A 14,249-nucleotide genomic window follows, 5' to 3' on the forward strand; every position below is an offset into this window, starting at 1 on the left:
GGAATCGATTCCCTAATTTCTCTTGCTTCAGTCTCATTGTTCGTGTATAGAAATGCAACTGATTTCTGAGCATTGATTTTTTATCCTGAAATGTTACTGAATTGTTGTATGAGTTCTAGTAATTTGGGGGTGGAGTCTTTTGGGTTTTCCACATAGAGTATCATGTCATCTGCAAAGAGAGACAGTTTGGCTTCTTCTTTGCTGATTTGAATACTTTTATTCTTTTATCCCTTTCTTCTCCTACCGATCTTCCTAGTTCTTATGTTCCTTAGATGAAAGAAAGGGATAAAGAAAGGGGGGGGGTGATCAGAAGAGGGAATGAAGCATGAGAGACTGTGGACTCTGAGAAACAAACTGAGGGCTTCAGAGGGGAGGGGGGTGGGGGAATGGGATAGACCGGTGATGGGTAGTAAGGAGGGCACGTATTGCATGGTACACTGGGTGTTATACGCAACTAATGAATCATGGAACTTTACATCAAAAACTGGGGATGTACTGTATGGTGACTAACATAATATAATAAAAAATATTATTACAATAAAAAATAAATAAAATAAGTAATGAATACCTTTTATTCCTTTTTGTTGCCTGATTGCTGTTGCAAGGACTTCTAGTACTATGTTGAACAATAATGGCGAGAGTGGGCATCCTTGTCGTGTTCCTGATCTTAAGGGAAAGGCTTTCAGCTTTTCCCCATTGAGAACGATATTCGCTGTAGGCTTTTCGTAGATGGCTTTTATGAAATTGAGGAATGTACCCTCTATCCCTGCACTCTGAAGGGTTTTAATCAGGAAAGGATGCTGTATTTTGTCAAATGCTTTTTCTGCATCAGTTGAGAGGATCATATGGTTCTTGACTCTTTTCTTGTTGATATGATCTATCACACTGATCGATTTGTGAATGTTGAACCACCCTTGCATCCCAGGGATGAATCCCACTTGGTCATGATGGATAATCCTTTTAATGTACTGTTGGATCCTATTAGCTAGGATCTTTTTGAAAATTTTGGCATCCGTATTCATCAGGGATATTGGTCTGTAATTCTCCTTTTTGATGGGGTCTTTGCCTGGTTTGGGGATGAAGGTAATACTGGCCTCATAGATTGAGTTTGGTAGTTTTCCTTCTGTTTCTATTTTTTGAAACAGCTTCTGGAGAATAGGTATTATTTCTTCTTTGAATGTTTGGTAGAATTCCTCAGGGAATCCGTCAGGCCCTGGACTCTTATTTTTGGGGAGGTTTTTGATCACTGCTCAATCTCTTCATAATTAATCGGTCTGTTTAAATAATCAATTTCTTCCTGTTTCAGACTTGGTAGTTTATAGGTTTCCAAGAAGGCATCCATTTCTTCCAGGTTGTTTAATTTATTGGCATATGGTTGTTGATAATAGTTTCTAATGATTTTTTTATTTCCGTGGTGTTGGTCATGATCTCTCCCCTTTCATTCATAATTTTATTAATTTGGGTCCTTTATTCTTTTGAATAAGTCTGGCCAGTGGCTTATCAATCTTATTTATTCTTTCAAAGAACCAGCTTATAGTTTTGCTGATCTGCTTTACTGTGCTCCTGGTTTCTAATTCACTGATCTCTGCTCTAATCTTGATCAACTGCCTTCTCATGCACGGGTTAGGCTGTTCTTCTGTTCCAGCTCCAGCTTCTTAAGGTGAGAATATAAAAACTGCATTTTAGATTTTTCTATTCTTTTGAGTGAGGCTTGGATGGCTACATATTTTCCCTTAGGACCGTCTTTGCAGTGTCCCATAGGTTTTGGACCGATGTGTTTTCGTTCTCATTGGTTTCCATAAATTGCTTAAGCCCTTCTTTAATTCCCTGGTTTACCCAATCATTCTTAAACAGGGTGGTTCTTAGTTTCCAAGTGTTTGAGTTTCTTCCAAATTTTTCCTTGTCGTTGAGTTCCAGTTTCAAAGCATTGTGGTCTGAGAATATGCAGGGAATAATCTCAGTCTTTTGGTATCGGTTGAGACCTGTTTTGTGACCCAGTGTATGGTCTATTCTGGAGAAAGTTCCATGCGCATTCGAAAAGAATGAGTATTCTGTTGTTCTGGGGGGTAGTGTTCTGTATATATCTATGAGGTCCATGTGGTCCAGTATATCATTCAAAGCTCTTGTTTCTTTGTTGAGTTTCTGCTTAGGTGATCTGTCTATTGCTGAGAGTGGAGTGTTGAGGTCCCCTACTATTAACATATTATTATCTATATGTCTCTTTATTCTGGTTAAGAGTTGGCTTGTGTATCTAGCTGCTCCCCTGTTGGGGGCATAGATATTTATAATTGTCATATCCACTTGTTGGATACATCCTTTAAGAATAATATAGTGTCCTTCTGTATCTCTAACTACAGTCTTTAGCTTAAAATCTAATCTGTCTGTTATAAGAATTGCTACCCCAGCTTTCTTTTGAGGTCCATTGGCATGAAAAATGGTTCTCTAGCCCTTCACTTTCAGTCTGGATGTATCTTTAGGTTCAAAATGGGTCTCTTATAGACAGCATATGGATGGGTCATGTCTTTTTATCCAATCTGCAACCCTGTGGCATGTTATGGGAGCATTTAGGCCATTCACATTGAGAGTGATTATTGAGAGATATGATTTTAATGATGTCATGTTTCCTGTGAAGTCTTTGTTTCTATAGATTGTAAATTTCTGTTCTGTATCACTCTTGGGGTCTTTTTACTTTTATAGAACCCCCCCCCTTAATATTTCTTGTAGGGCTGGCTTCATGGTCACATATTCTTTCAGTTTCTGCCGGTCTTGGGAGGTCCTTGTCTCTCCATCCATTCTGAATGACAGCCTTGCTGGATAAAGGATCCTTGGCTGCATGTTCTTCTCACTTAGTGCTCTGAATATGTCTTGCCAGCCATTTCTGGCTTGCCAGGTCTCTGTAGACAGGTCTGACGTTACTCTGATGTTCTTTCCTCTGTAGGTAAGGAATCTCTTCACCCTGGCCACTTTCAAGATTGCATTCTTGTATCTAATATTTGCAAGTTGTGCTATTATGTGACGTGGTGTTGGTCTGTTCTCATTGATCTTGGGAGGGGTCCTCTCTGCCTCTTGGACACGAATGCTTGTTTCCTTTGCCAGATTAGGGAAGTTCTCAGCTATAATTTGTTCAGATATCTCTTCTGGACCTCTCTCTTTCTCCACCCCCTCGGGGATGCTGATGATTCTGACATTGGAACGTTTCATTGAGTCAGTAAATCTCCCGTAATCTGCATTCTTGAGATTGGGTTTTTTTGAGCCAAGTTCCCATTTTTTCCTTCTTTTCTATCATCCCATCTTCCAACTCACTAATTCGTTCTTCTGCCTCATTTACCCTGGCCATAAGAACATCCAGTTTAGACTGCATTTGATTCATAGCATTTTTAATTTCTGCCAGGTTTGCTCTCATTTCTGCCCTTAGAGATTCTATATTCTCGTTAATATTTTTGTTAATATTTTTTTCAAGCCTACACATCATCTTGACCATTGTTACTCTGAACTCCGTTTCTGATAATTTGGTTATATCCATATCCATTAGTTCTGTGGCAGAGGCCACAGTCTCTGTTTCTTTTTTTGGTTGGGGATTCCTCCTCTTTGTCATTCTGATGAGGAGTGGTTACGGGGATGCCCAGAGCCCGAATTATTGACCAGGACCCAGGCAGTGTGCACTTGTTTTATTGGGACCTTAGGGATGTGGGCTTCTTGATTTTTCAGCCTGCCTTCTGGGGGAGGGGCCTGCCGCACTGATACTCAGGCAACCCTGTTTGGGTAGAGTTGCCCCGTCCCCTGCTAGGGGGGTTTGGGATGGGCACAACGCGAGCCGGTATTTCCGGGCTTTTGTTCTCTGGTGGCTTTCCCTGGCGGTTTTCTGACTCTTCTGAGAGTCAGAGTAGCAGTGGCTGTATCCAAGCCTCTGTCTCAGAACAGAGAGATCGCAGTCTGCTCTCCACTGAGCTCTCCTGGCCACCTTAACTCTGTTTCTGTCGGTGCTGCTAAAAACCCTGCAGCATCCCACGTTGTGCGCCCCACAGCCACTCTCCCAGTCCTCGCTCCCAGGGCCGGCGCGTCTCTGTCCTTTATGCTTCTAACACCGCCAGCCGCCCCCGGTTCCCGCGCATGCTCCCAAGCTCCCTGTTTCAGTATGGTTCGCGCGCACTCCGGAGCGCCGGTTTTCAGTCTGGTCGCACGTGCTCCCAAGCTCCCAGTCTCAGTCTGCTTTCTCCCAGCTACCGGTCCTCAATCTGGCCCACACCCCAGTGCAGGTGGCTACTGCTTCCTGGTGCCTGAGCATGGCGGCTCCCTCCCCCTTCTGTTTATCTTCCAATATCTGTGGGCGTATTCACAGCTCCCTGCTTCATACCTCAATCCTCAGTGCTGGAGATGTTCGTTTGTAGAGATCCAGGTGTATCTTCCTACATCTTGGACTGATTTCGTGGGTGCTCAGGATGATCTGGTAGATATCCAGCTCGATTCAGGGGACCAAGCTGAAAAAAGGTCCCCTACTCCTCCGCCATCTTTTTTCTTCCCCCCACCCCAGTCCCCAAGTCTTAAGACTCCTTTAACATAAACATACTTTATTTTTTTAAATTAGGGAATGCAAGTTTATTTATTTTTTTATAATAATACTTTTTATTATGTTAGTCACCATACAGTACATCCCTAGTTTTTGATGTAAAGTTCCATGATTCATTACTTGCATATAACACCCAGTGCACCATGCAATATGTGCCCTCCTTACTACCCATCACCAGCCTATCCCATTCCCCCCCCCAAAGACCTCAGTTTGTTTCCCAGAGTCCATAGTCTACTTTAAAGTTAAATGGAAACATAGATCACAATCTAAGATAGCAATAGAAAAGTTGTCCAGAGGCTCTGCACAGTGGATAAATTTATGTGATTATTTGTTTAGGGTTGGTCTCGCCTACTAGACAGTAAGCTTCAGAGAGGCAGGACCATGTCCACTTGTCTCACCTTTGCCTCCCATGCATGTGGCCCATAGCAGGGACTCAGTAAATATGTGTCATCCGAAAGCTTGATGACCTGGGCAGGAAGTATAGTTTGTGTGCATGAGAAAGGTACTTCCAGATGGAGAGTGCTGGGGGGGGGAGGGGTTGGGTAGAGGAGAGACAGGTTCAAGAGTAGAAGTAAGAGCAAAAATCATGCCCGAAGTATGGAAAGGATGGGAGAGGGCAGTTTTTGGTTGAGTGGAAGGTCCGAGTAGGGAAGTGGTAAGAGCTAAGGATAGAAATGAAGTTCGGACGAGGGATGTGTTCTTTTAATTGCGCATCTGTGACATTCAGGGCGTGGGTGTGTTGAGGTCCTTTCTGTTATCTTAGGTCATCCTCCCAACTCTGCAAGATGCATGTTATTCCCACACTACAGATAAAGAAATGGAGGCTTGGAAAGGTAAAATAACCTTTCTAGCATTATACAGACAGAAGAAAAGACACCTGGGGCCATGAAACATCAGAACCTGTGCCCTTTCTAATCCTGCCCAGTGTCTCCCAGCAAGACGGAGGAGAGCTTTGAACGGCAGGCTGATGGTGTGTCACGCTCTGTGAGAGCTTTGGACTGCTTTCCTCTCCTCCCAACCTCCCTCTGCGAGTCAGACCTTTCCCCAACATACAGGATGGGATTCTATTGGAACTGCTCCAATAATATGGATGCAAAGATCTTTTTAACGTTATTAAGAGGCCTGTGTTTTGTAGGCTATCGGAAATGCCAAGACCACCCGCAATGACAACAGTAGTCGGTTTGGGAAATACACAGAAATCAGTTTTGATGAGAGAAATCAAATTATAGGAGCCAACATGAGAACTTACCTGCTGGAGAAATCCAGAGTCGTCTTTCAAGTAAGGATAAAAATAGTAAATTTCCTTTTTCCCCAACTTTTGAAGTACTGTTTACATTTACATACTCACTAGACAACCTACATTGCTCTGTGACTTAAGAATAGAATTTCCTATCTTGCATTTGCATCTTGGCTTACTGTTTTTTTCTGCCTCTTAGAAACAAAAAATTGACAGATAGATGCAGTGTCAGTGGAGTGAAACGAATCCATTAAAGGGAAAAATTATGCTTTTTAATATTGGATCCTTAGAGTTTAACATAAATCAAGTTTATCTTTCCAGAACACAAAAACTTCTTGAAACAGACAAAGCTGTTAGACTGGCTTTCCTACCAGGAAGGGAATGGGTTTATAGCTAGTGGGGGGAGCGTAAGAGAAAGGCTCTTCCATCAGTAACATGGAGAAAATTCCATAGTTTTGGTCCAAGAGAGTAACAGTCTTGTATTTATTCTTAAAAATTTTAACTTGTACAAATTACATTATCCTCATTTCACAGAAAATTTTCATTTAATAACATTTTCTCTGGGGTCCTTATCTGGAAGGTGGTCTTGAGCCAGCAGAGGGGCACAGGTTGGGTCACTGTGTTATTGATCAGAGAAAAAACCCAGGTAAATGTCAGTGTCCCTGAGAGCAGAAATGTCAATCCAGGTTAGCCATCTAAGACCCATCCATTAAAAACCTCTTATTTTTACTTCTAAAGGGCTGGTGTAATTTCAGGACTTCTCTTTATTTTACAGTCGGAAAATGAACGAAATTACCACATTTTTTATCAGCTTTGTGCATCTGCCCAGCAGTCGGAATTTAAACATCTTAAATTGGGTATGTGGCGGATAATGCATGGAAAGTGTGTCTCTTTTATGTAGGGGCTTAAATTCCAGGTTGATTTCATTTTCTTTTTTTTTTTTAAGATTTTATTTATTTGAGAAAAGAGGGAGCAGAGCAAGAGGGAGAGAGCACGAGTTGGGGGGAGGGGAGCAGAGAGAGAAGGAGAAGCTGACTCCCCGCTGAGCAGGGAGCCTGACTCAGGGCTCGATCCCAGGATCATGACCTGAGCAGAAGGCAGACACTTAACCGACTGAGCCACCCAGGCGCCCCAAGGTTTATTTCTTCTTATAGTAATATCACTTTAAAAATATTCTATCCAAAGACAGATCCTTGGGTTTTGGGGACAGAATTGATGCATCTAACTAAGGGGATAGATTGAGGGGCAGGGTGGCTCCAGGAGAGGAGACCCTTCAACTCCAGGGTTTTTTTCCAAAGCTCATGGGTGATAGTGGTCATGTAACTGGAACCACCTGAATAAGGCCTACTGACCCCTGGGACTTGGTGCTGTCAAATCCCCAAACTTTTCTTTATCTGAACTTCCTTGGATGATTGTTCTCCAGTATGTATGACATATCTCCCTGTCTTCTGAGACAGAGTATCTCTATCACCATTTGAGCTTCCTTGATGACTCAAGCCATTATTATTTACAGTTCTAGCTGATCATAACGCAGGGACAGCAGAACTAGTTGTCCTTTCGTGCAAACAGCTTGATTCCTGTGCTGTCACAGCTCTCCTCTCTTGGTTGCTTGTGCTCTGTTGATAGATAGAATTGTCCAGTGTGTCAGATTGAATGCACACGCTCCAATCTTGGAAAAGTTGCTTGTGCTTGTGAAGAATCTGAATTGCCTCAGATTTCTTATAAAGATAACACCCATGCCTGTCTGCCAAACAGAATGTGAACAGTGAATTTGGAAGAGCTTTCTAAAGGCTCACCCGCTGTTCAAATATTAGGTGTGCATATGGCTAGTCTCTTGATTGTGGTGATGATTTCATTAAGGTATCCATGTATCAAAACTCATCAAATTATTCATCTTAACCATGCACAGTTATTCTATGGTCAGTAATCCTCAATAAAGCTGTGTGATATAGATACGGGAACAAAACCTGGGAGCTTTGTAGTCAGACGGGCCCGTGTTCAGATTCTTGCCTTATATCAGCTGTGGGGCCTTGAGCACGACACGTCACTTTTCTGGGCCTCAGCTTCTGCGTCTGTCACATAGAATTTTGAAGAATAAATGGAGTAACGTGTGTCAAGTGCTTACTGCAGCGTATTACATGTGAGCTTCCCGTCTTCTGGTAAACATGTACAAATTTCTGTGTCACAGACATAACAATCTGTTGATTTCAGGGAGTGCAGAAGAATTTAACTACACGAGAATGGGAGGCAGTACTGTCATCGAGGGTGTGAATGACAGAGCAGACATGGTGGAGACTCGGAAGACCTTCACACTGCTGGGTAAGTGGAACCACCCTATGCAACGTGTAACCGTTTTCTCTTTAAAAAACAACAAAAATGAAAGCAGGGAAGCCCAGCAGGTGTGTGTTCTGAAGACTCCTAATAAATTCTAATCTTAGGATGAGCCAATCAGTGTATTTGATGGCCAGATGGTCAAGACTGTGCTTTTCCCTTACAAGATGTAGATGTTAACTCCTTTGCCTTCAGGCTCGCTGGTTTGAAGTGAGAAACATGGGCTGTCAGCCCTGTGGGTGCTCTCAAGCTCCGCTGGGCAGACTTTGGAGGTGACTGATGCATCCGACCGGGAGGGTCATGTGGACCCTACTTGGCCTGATAAAATAGCAGACACTTACACGAAACTTACCAGGCACCCTCCTAAGCACTTCATTACCTGTATTAGCTTGTTTAATTTACAAGCACTTTGTAGGGTAAACACTGGTATTTCCCCCATTTTATGATAGCGGAATGGAGGAGTCTCACTTTCTTTTTCTTTCTTTCTTTCTTTCTTTCTTTCTTTCTTTCTTTCTTTCTTTCTTTCTTTCTTTCTTTTTTAGAGAGAGAGCTAGAAGGAAGGAGAGAGAGAACGAGAGAGAGCACAAATGGAAGGGTGGGGCCAGAGGTGGGGGAAGGAGGAGAGGCAGAAGAAGAGAATCCCAAGCAGACTGCCCGCTGAGCATGGAGCCTCACATGGGGCTCGACCCCATGATCTGATATCATGACCTGAGCTGAAATCAAGAGTCAGACGCTTAACCACCTGAGCCACGCAGGCGCCCCTCTTACCACATTTTTATACAGAAAACAAAATCTTGCATTGCTTGGTATTTCTCTAGCTTGTTTTTCCCACATGGAGCTCATGTTTGGGAAGTGACTACCAAATGGCATTGATAAAAATTATCATCTACTTTCCCATAGTGTATTAGTGTAGACATTAACACGTAATTGTCAAAGCTTCTGATCAGTGTGAGACCACAGACTATTTTTACATTTATAGAAAATACTTGTTTCACCAAGTTATTTTCATTGTTGTGGTTTGGATGACTATATTTAAATGTAAAAGGCAAAGAATTTGAGGTTAAATATATCAGAGTAATAGGCAAGATTACTCTGCTGGATAATTGAGAATGAAACATTTGGATAATTGAGAATGAAAACTGGTTGGTTTCCTAAGCAGAATTACCATCTGATCCTGCCCCTTCCAAATTGCTGGCTTGCTCTTTTTTTTTTTTTTTTTTTAAAGTAGGCTCCATGCTGGGTCTGGAGCCCAGAGGGCTAGAACTCATGACCCTGAGATCAAGACCTGAGCCGAGGTCGAGAGTCGGATGCTTAACCACTGAGCCACCCTTGCAAACCACTTTAAGGAGAAGGGCAATTTAAACAGTTTATAATAATGAGAGTACTTTGGGTACAGATTACCATTTTCTTAAAATAGTTAAAGTCATAATTGTATCTTTTTATAATGTGCTCTACTGAGAAGGAACACCATGTATGAAGAGGGGTCAGGCAGCCTAGCTCTGGCAGGCCCCAGTGGGACCTTGATCCATATACCCTGTCCTCCCTCCCATCTCTCCCCTCTGACACTCCCTCCTGCCTCTATAATATTTCACCTCACACCAAAATGATATAAGGGGAAATAGAGTAGGCTTTGGGGTCAAATAAACATTCAAAACCTAATTGGCAGGACTCTAAGGAGGTTGCCGTTTCCGAGACTCAGTTTCCCGATCTATAGACTGGCCATATTCCTTACCCACAGGGCTCTCATAATAACTGGTAAGGAAATGTATGTGAAAGCCCCTGGTACCCGACTGAGCACGTAGCAAGTGCTTGCTAAGTATGACTGCCTGCCCTGAGTCTCTGTTCCCTATTGTCCAAGCCCTAGCTATCCATTCGGCAAAACTGTCCCTTCTCCATGAAACCTTTCCTAATCTTTAGAGATCAGCAGCAGCAGTTTTTTTCATGGTCTCACACAAATTAGATCATTTTCACAAATGTCCACACCAGCCAGGCCAGGACTGGGGTGAGGTGAGAGAGGCGACTAGGGCATGAACTTGAAGGAGGCATTCAGCAGCTCACTCTCAGGGTGGCGCAAATGCAGGGTCGGCCCCTGGCACGTGGCTTGCCTCACCTGGCCCAACCTTGCATCCCTGGCCTAGATGTTTTGACAAAGCCCCCAAAGGTTTGTGGGGAACTAGAGTAAAACAGTCTCCTGCCTCTTGTGGCTATTTTTTTTTTTAAGATTTTTATTTATTTATTCGACAGAGAGAGAGAGAGAGACAGCCAGCGAGAGAGGGAACACAAGCAGGGGGAGTGGGAGAGGAAGAAGCAGGCTCCCAGTGGAGCATGGAGCCCGATGCGGGGCTCGATCGCAGGACCCTGGGATCAGGCTCTGAGCCGAAGGCAGACCCTTAACGACTGAGCTACCCAGGTGCCCCGCCTCTTGTGGCTATTAATGGTGTTGGATGCCCACTGTGCTGTGTGAAGTGGGTGGGCAGAAAGAGGTTGGGGCCATCCTCCCCTCTCTTTGGTGGGCAGAATGCCAAGTATGATGGAATCTGCTCTGCTTACATTCTACCAAGCCTGTTACTTAAAGATGCTAGCCTGGGGAACTCTCCTCTGATTGCCTGTGTCTTAGCCATTAGATCTTACAATTTAGTAGTAAATTGTCATGTATTTGCTCCAGTTTTTCCCCCCCCAGTATCATAAGATCAGTCCGTGGTCTTCCATAGGTCAGTTGTTTTCTCTGAGCATCAGTTTCCCCATTTGATTACTGGGATAGTAATGAAAATATTCAGTTGTTCCAATTATCTATTGCTGTTTCCCCAAATCCTAATGGCCTAAAATGACAAATTATTATTATCTTTGGTGATTCTGGGGTCACTGAGCTCAGCTGGAGACTTCTCACTTGGAGATTCTTCTGTGATGGTGGTCGGGGTCCCATCCTCTCTGAAGGCCTTCTTTCTCTCATGGGTTGGTATGGTTAGAAGTACTGGGGGCTGGGCGGGCATCTCTCTCTCCACATGGACTTCCTGACAACACACTGGTCTCAGGGTAAAGGGACTGTGGCACATTGTCGCTAGCTTCCCCCAGAGCCAGTTACATGGGCTTAGGTGGATCTGTAAGACTTTTTACGAACCAGCCTCAGAAGTAACGCAGCATCACCACCACCATGAGCTAATGGTCAAAAGCTCAACCCCATGTATAACTCATGATGAGGGAACTGCACAGGGCATGAACCCTGGGAGGGGGTGCACTGGGGGCCATATTTGGAGAGTAGCCCCCCCCCCATAGCTATTAGGGATGTGGTGAGGATTAAGAGATAATGTCTAAAGTGGTTTATGGGGGTGCCTGGGTGGCTCAGTCAGTTGAGCAGGGGACTCTTGATTTCAGCTCAGGTCATGATCTCAGGGTCATGGAATTGAGCCCCATGTCAGGGTCCATGTTCAGCAGGGAGTCTGCTTGAGGATTCTCTCTCCCTCTCCCTCTGCCCCTCTCCCCACACGCATGCACACATCCTCCCTTCTCAAATAAATAAATTTAAAAAAATAAAGTGGTTTATGAGCTATGGCATGCTGTATCAATATGAGAGATCAGTATATATTTAATGAAAACATGACTTCACTGCATGAATCACCAAAAAATGTCCTAGACCACAGGTCAGCAGATTGCTGCCTGTTTTTGTAAATAAAGTTTTATTGGAACATAAACACACTCATTTGTTTAAGTACGGTCTATGGCTGTTTTCATACGACAGTGGCAGAGTTGAGTAATTGTAATGTAGGCTATACAGCCTACAAAGCCTAACAAGAAAATATTTGCTGCCCTTTGTCCTAGATGATAGAGTGAGCGTAGTTGACAGGTTCCTTCAAATTTTCTTACAATATGTGAAGATTCATGGATGGACTTAAAGCCGTCTTCGCTTCGGGCCCTGTGTGTATGCTCATGGAGGTCCCCCGATGAGGCAGGCCAGGAAAAGAAATTTGAGCAGACTGCAGAGGTCCATTTACTATTGTGGAAAGGAACCAGGGTGACTTCACTGTGACTTTGAGATTGCCATCATCCTGTGACCTCATTCTGTGTGTTGATTTCATGGTCTTTAAACCTGTGCCATCCAACACAGTAGCCACCGGCCACAAGTGACGGTTTGTGTTTCATTTTCATTGAAATGAAATAACCTTAAAAATCCAGTTTCTCAGTTGCATAAGTCACATTTCAAGCGCTCATAAGCACATGTTTCAAATAGCCACCATATTGGACAGCAGAAATACAGAATATTTCCATCACCTCAGATAGTTCTAAACAATAGTGCTTCTCCTAACAGTGAGAGAATGTGGTATACTGCTTGTCCCACTGGCTGTGTTCTCTTATTTGTGTCTAAGTATTCTCTTTCTTTTCTTTTTTTTAAGATTTTATTTATTTATTTGAGAGAGAGAGAGCCCACACAAGCTGGGGGGTGGAGGGCAGAGGGAGAGGGAGAAGCGGATTCCCCACTGAGCAGACAGCCCAACTTGGGCTCAATCCCAGGGAGCCTGATGTGGGGCTCAATCCCAGAGATCATGACCTGAGCTGAAGGCAGATGCCCAACGACTGAGCCACCCAGGCACCCCTCAGTGTCCTCTTCTTAGATGGAGATCTCAAGGGGAGACCATCTAACTTGAATTGTATGTAGGCTTATTACGTATTAGGGCAGAACACCCTTTTTAAAAATGTAATTGTTAAATAAGACTTGGTTGATTTGTCCATCATAGTGGTTTGTGATGGAGTTAGTATAGAGAAATTAGTGTCAAGGCCTTCTAGCTCAGTATGCAAATCCATATCCCCACATGCCCAGTAAATGGACCTCTGGATTCTGCTCCAATTTCTTTGCTTGGCATGGGCTTTTTAGGGGGCCTCCATATTTGCACACAGAGGGGTGAAGCTAGGATGGCTTCAGAACTCCACGGGTCCTTTCACATATTGCAGTGGTGGTTGGCATTAAACTGCTTAGATATGACATGCCCAGGGTGACCTAACCCTTCTATGCCTCAGTTTCTCCCTCCATAAAATGGGAACCATAATGGCGCTTACTTCATATGGTTGTTGTAAGCATTAGGTGAGATGACATGTGGAGACTACTGGGGACAGTGTCTGGCACAGAGTTCCATTTGATTTACCTTCTGGTTGTGCTCCTGGGACACCTTAGCTAGTCATGGAATTATCCCCCAAGGAGGCAAAAGGGGATGCGTTTTGACCAAAAGCTCCTTTCCTTTGTTCTGCTGACTCTCATTTAATTCGCTCTTTGATCCTTGCCTGGCCATTTAATGTCTCACAGAAAGAACACCCTGGAAGGAGTCACACCTAGCCTGGACCTCAGGCTCAAGGTACTTGACCATTGTGCTTCTCACTGAAATCAAACTCGGGCCAGCAATGCTTTGGCATGACCTTGTCTCACTAAAGAGAGTTACTCCACTAACACTTTAAGTTCTCTCTTTCACATCATTGCTTTGGAGTGACTTCACTTTCGTGGCTTCTGGAAGGCCTGGCATGGTTAAGTGATTTAGTTATAGGTTGATCAAGTGATTTAGTTATAGGAATGCCCAACCACAGATTTTCCTCCTCACTTACCTGCTGGTTATCATGCTGACATCCTGGGAAGGGGGGGGTGGGCGATTTCCGTGAGAGGCGTCTGTCCTTCAAAGGGCGATGTTAGCTCCAAATGGGAAGACAGCAAATGCCTGGACTCGGGCGGAGCTGGAGTCTTGCATACATTTTTGATTTGAAATCTTTTGCAACTTTGATTTTGTTTAATCTTTGAAGGAGAGAAGACTCTCTAGGTTCTTAAATTATTTAAGAACATGACCTAGCTGCTACTGAAAGAATCCACGTATTCCCAAGTGAGAAGCCGAGGGCGGCCGTGGCAGCCCTTACTCAGCATTTAGGGCCGGCTGCTTTTTGCTGGGGCGGCCGGGGGGGTCACCGGTGTCCATGACCGCGGCCCTTCCCACGCAGACCAGGGCGCGTGGACGCCGGCACGAATGAGCCCGCCCACCCTCTGAGTATGTCTCCGCGCTCCTCGATGCCCCGCGGCGTCATGGCGCCACTGGGCGCCTACCCCCACCCACCACGCTCCTGCTCTGTGGGCCTGACCTAGCA

The 14,249-nt window shown here is 44.2% G+C and overlaps 1 protein-coding gene across 1 annotated transcript in view; it reads left to right on the forward strand.

Moving 5' to 3' along the window:
- MYO5C (myosin VC) overlaps positions 1-14,249 on the forward strand; it is a 96,289-nt gene that overhangs the window by 23,758 nt on the left and 58,282 nt on the right. The window contains exons 8-10 of the mRNA XM_040620422.1: positions 5,703-5,846; positions 6,580-6,661; positions 8,016-8,123. Of these exons, the coding sequence (XP_040476356.1) occupies positions 5,703-5,846; positions 6,580-6,661; positions 8,016-8,123 (334 nt within the window). The remainder of the gene's footprint in view (positions 1-5,702; positions 5,847-6,579; positions 6,662-8,015; positions 8,124-14,249) is intronic.

This window comes from Ursus maritimus, unplaced genomic scaffold, assembly GCF_017311325.1.
Source record: "Ursus maritimus isolate PB19 unplaced genomic scaffold, ASM1731132v1 scaffold_35, whole genome shotgun sequence".
NCBI lineage: Eukaryota > Metazoa > Chordata > Mammalia > Carnivora > Ursidae > Ursus > Ursus maritimus.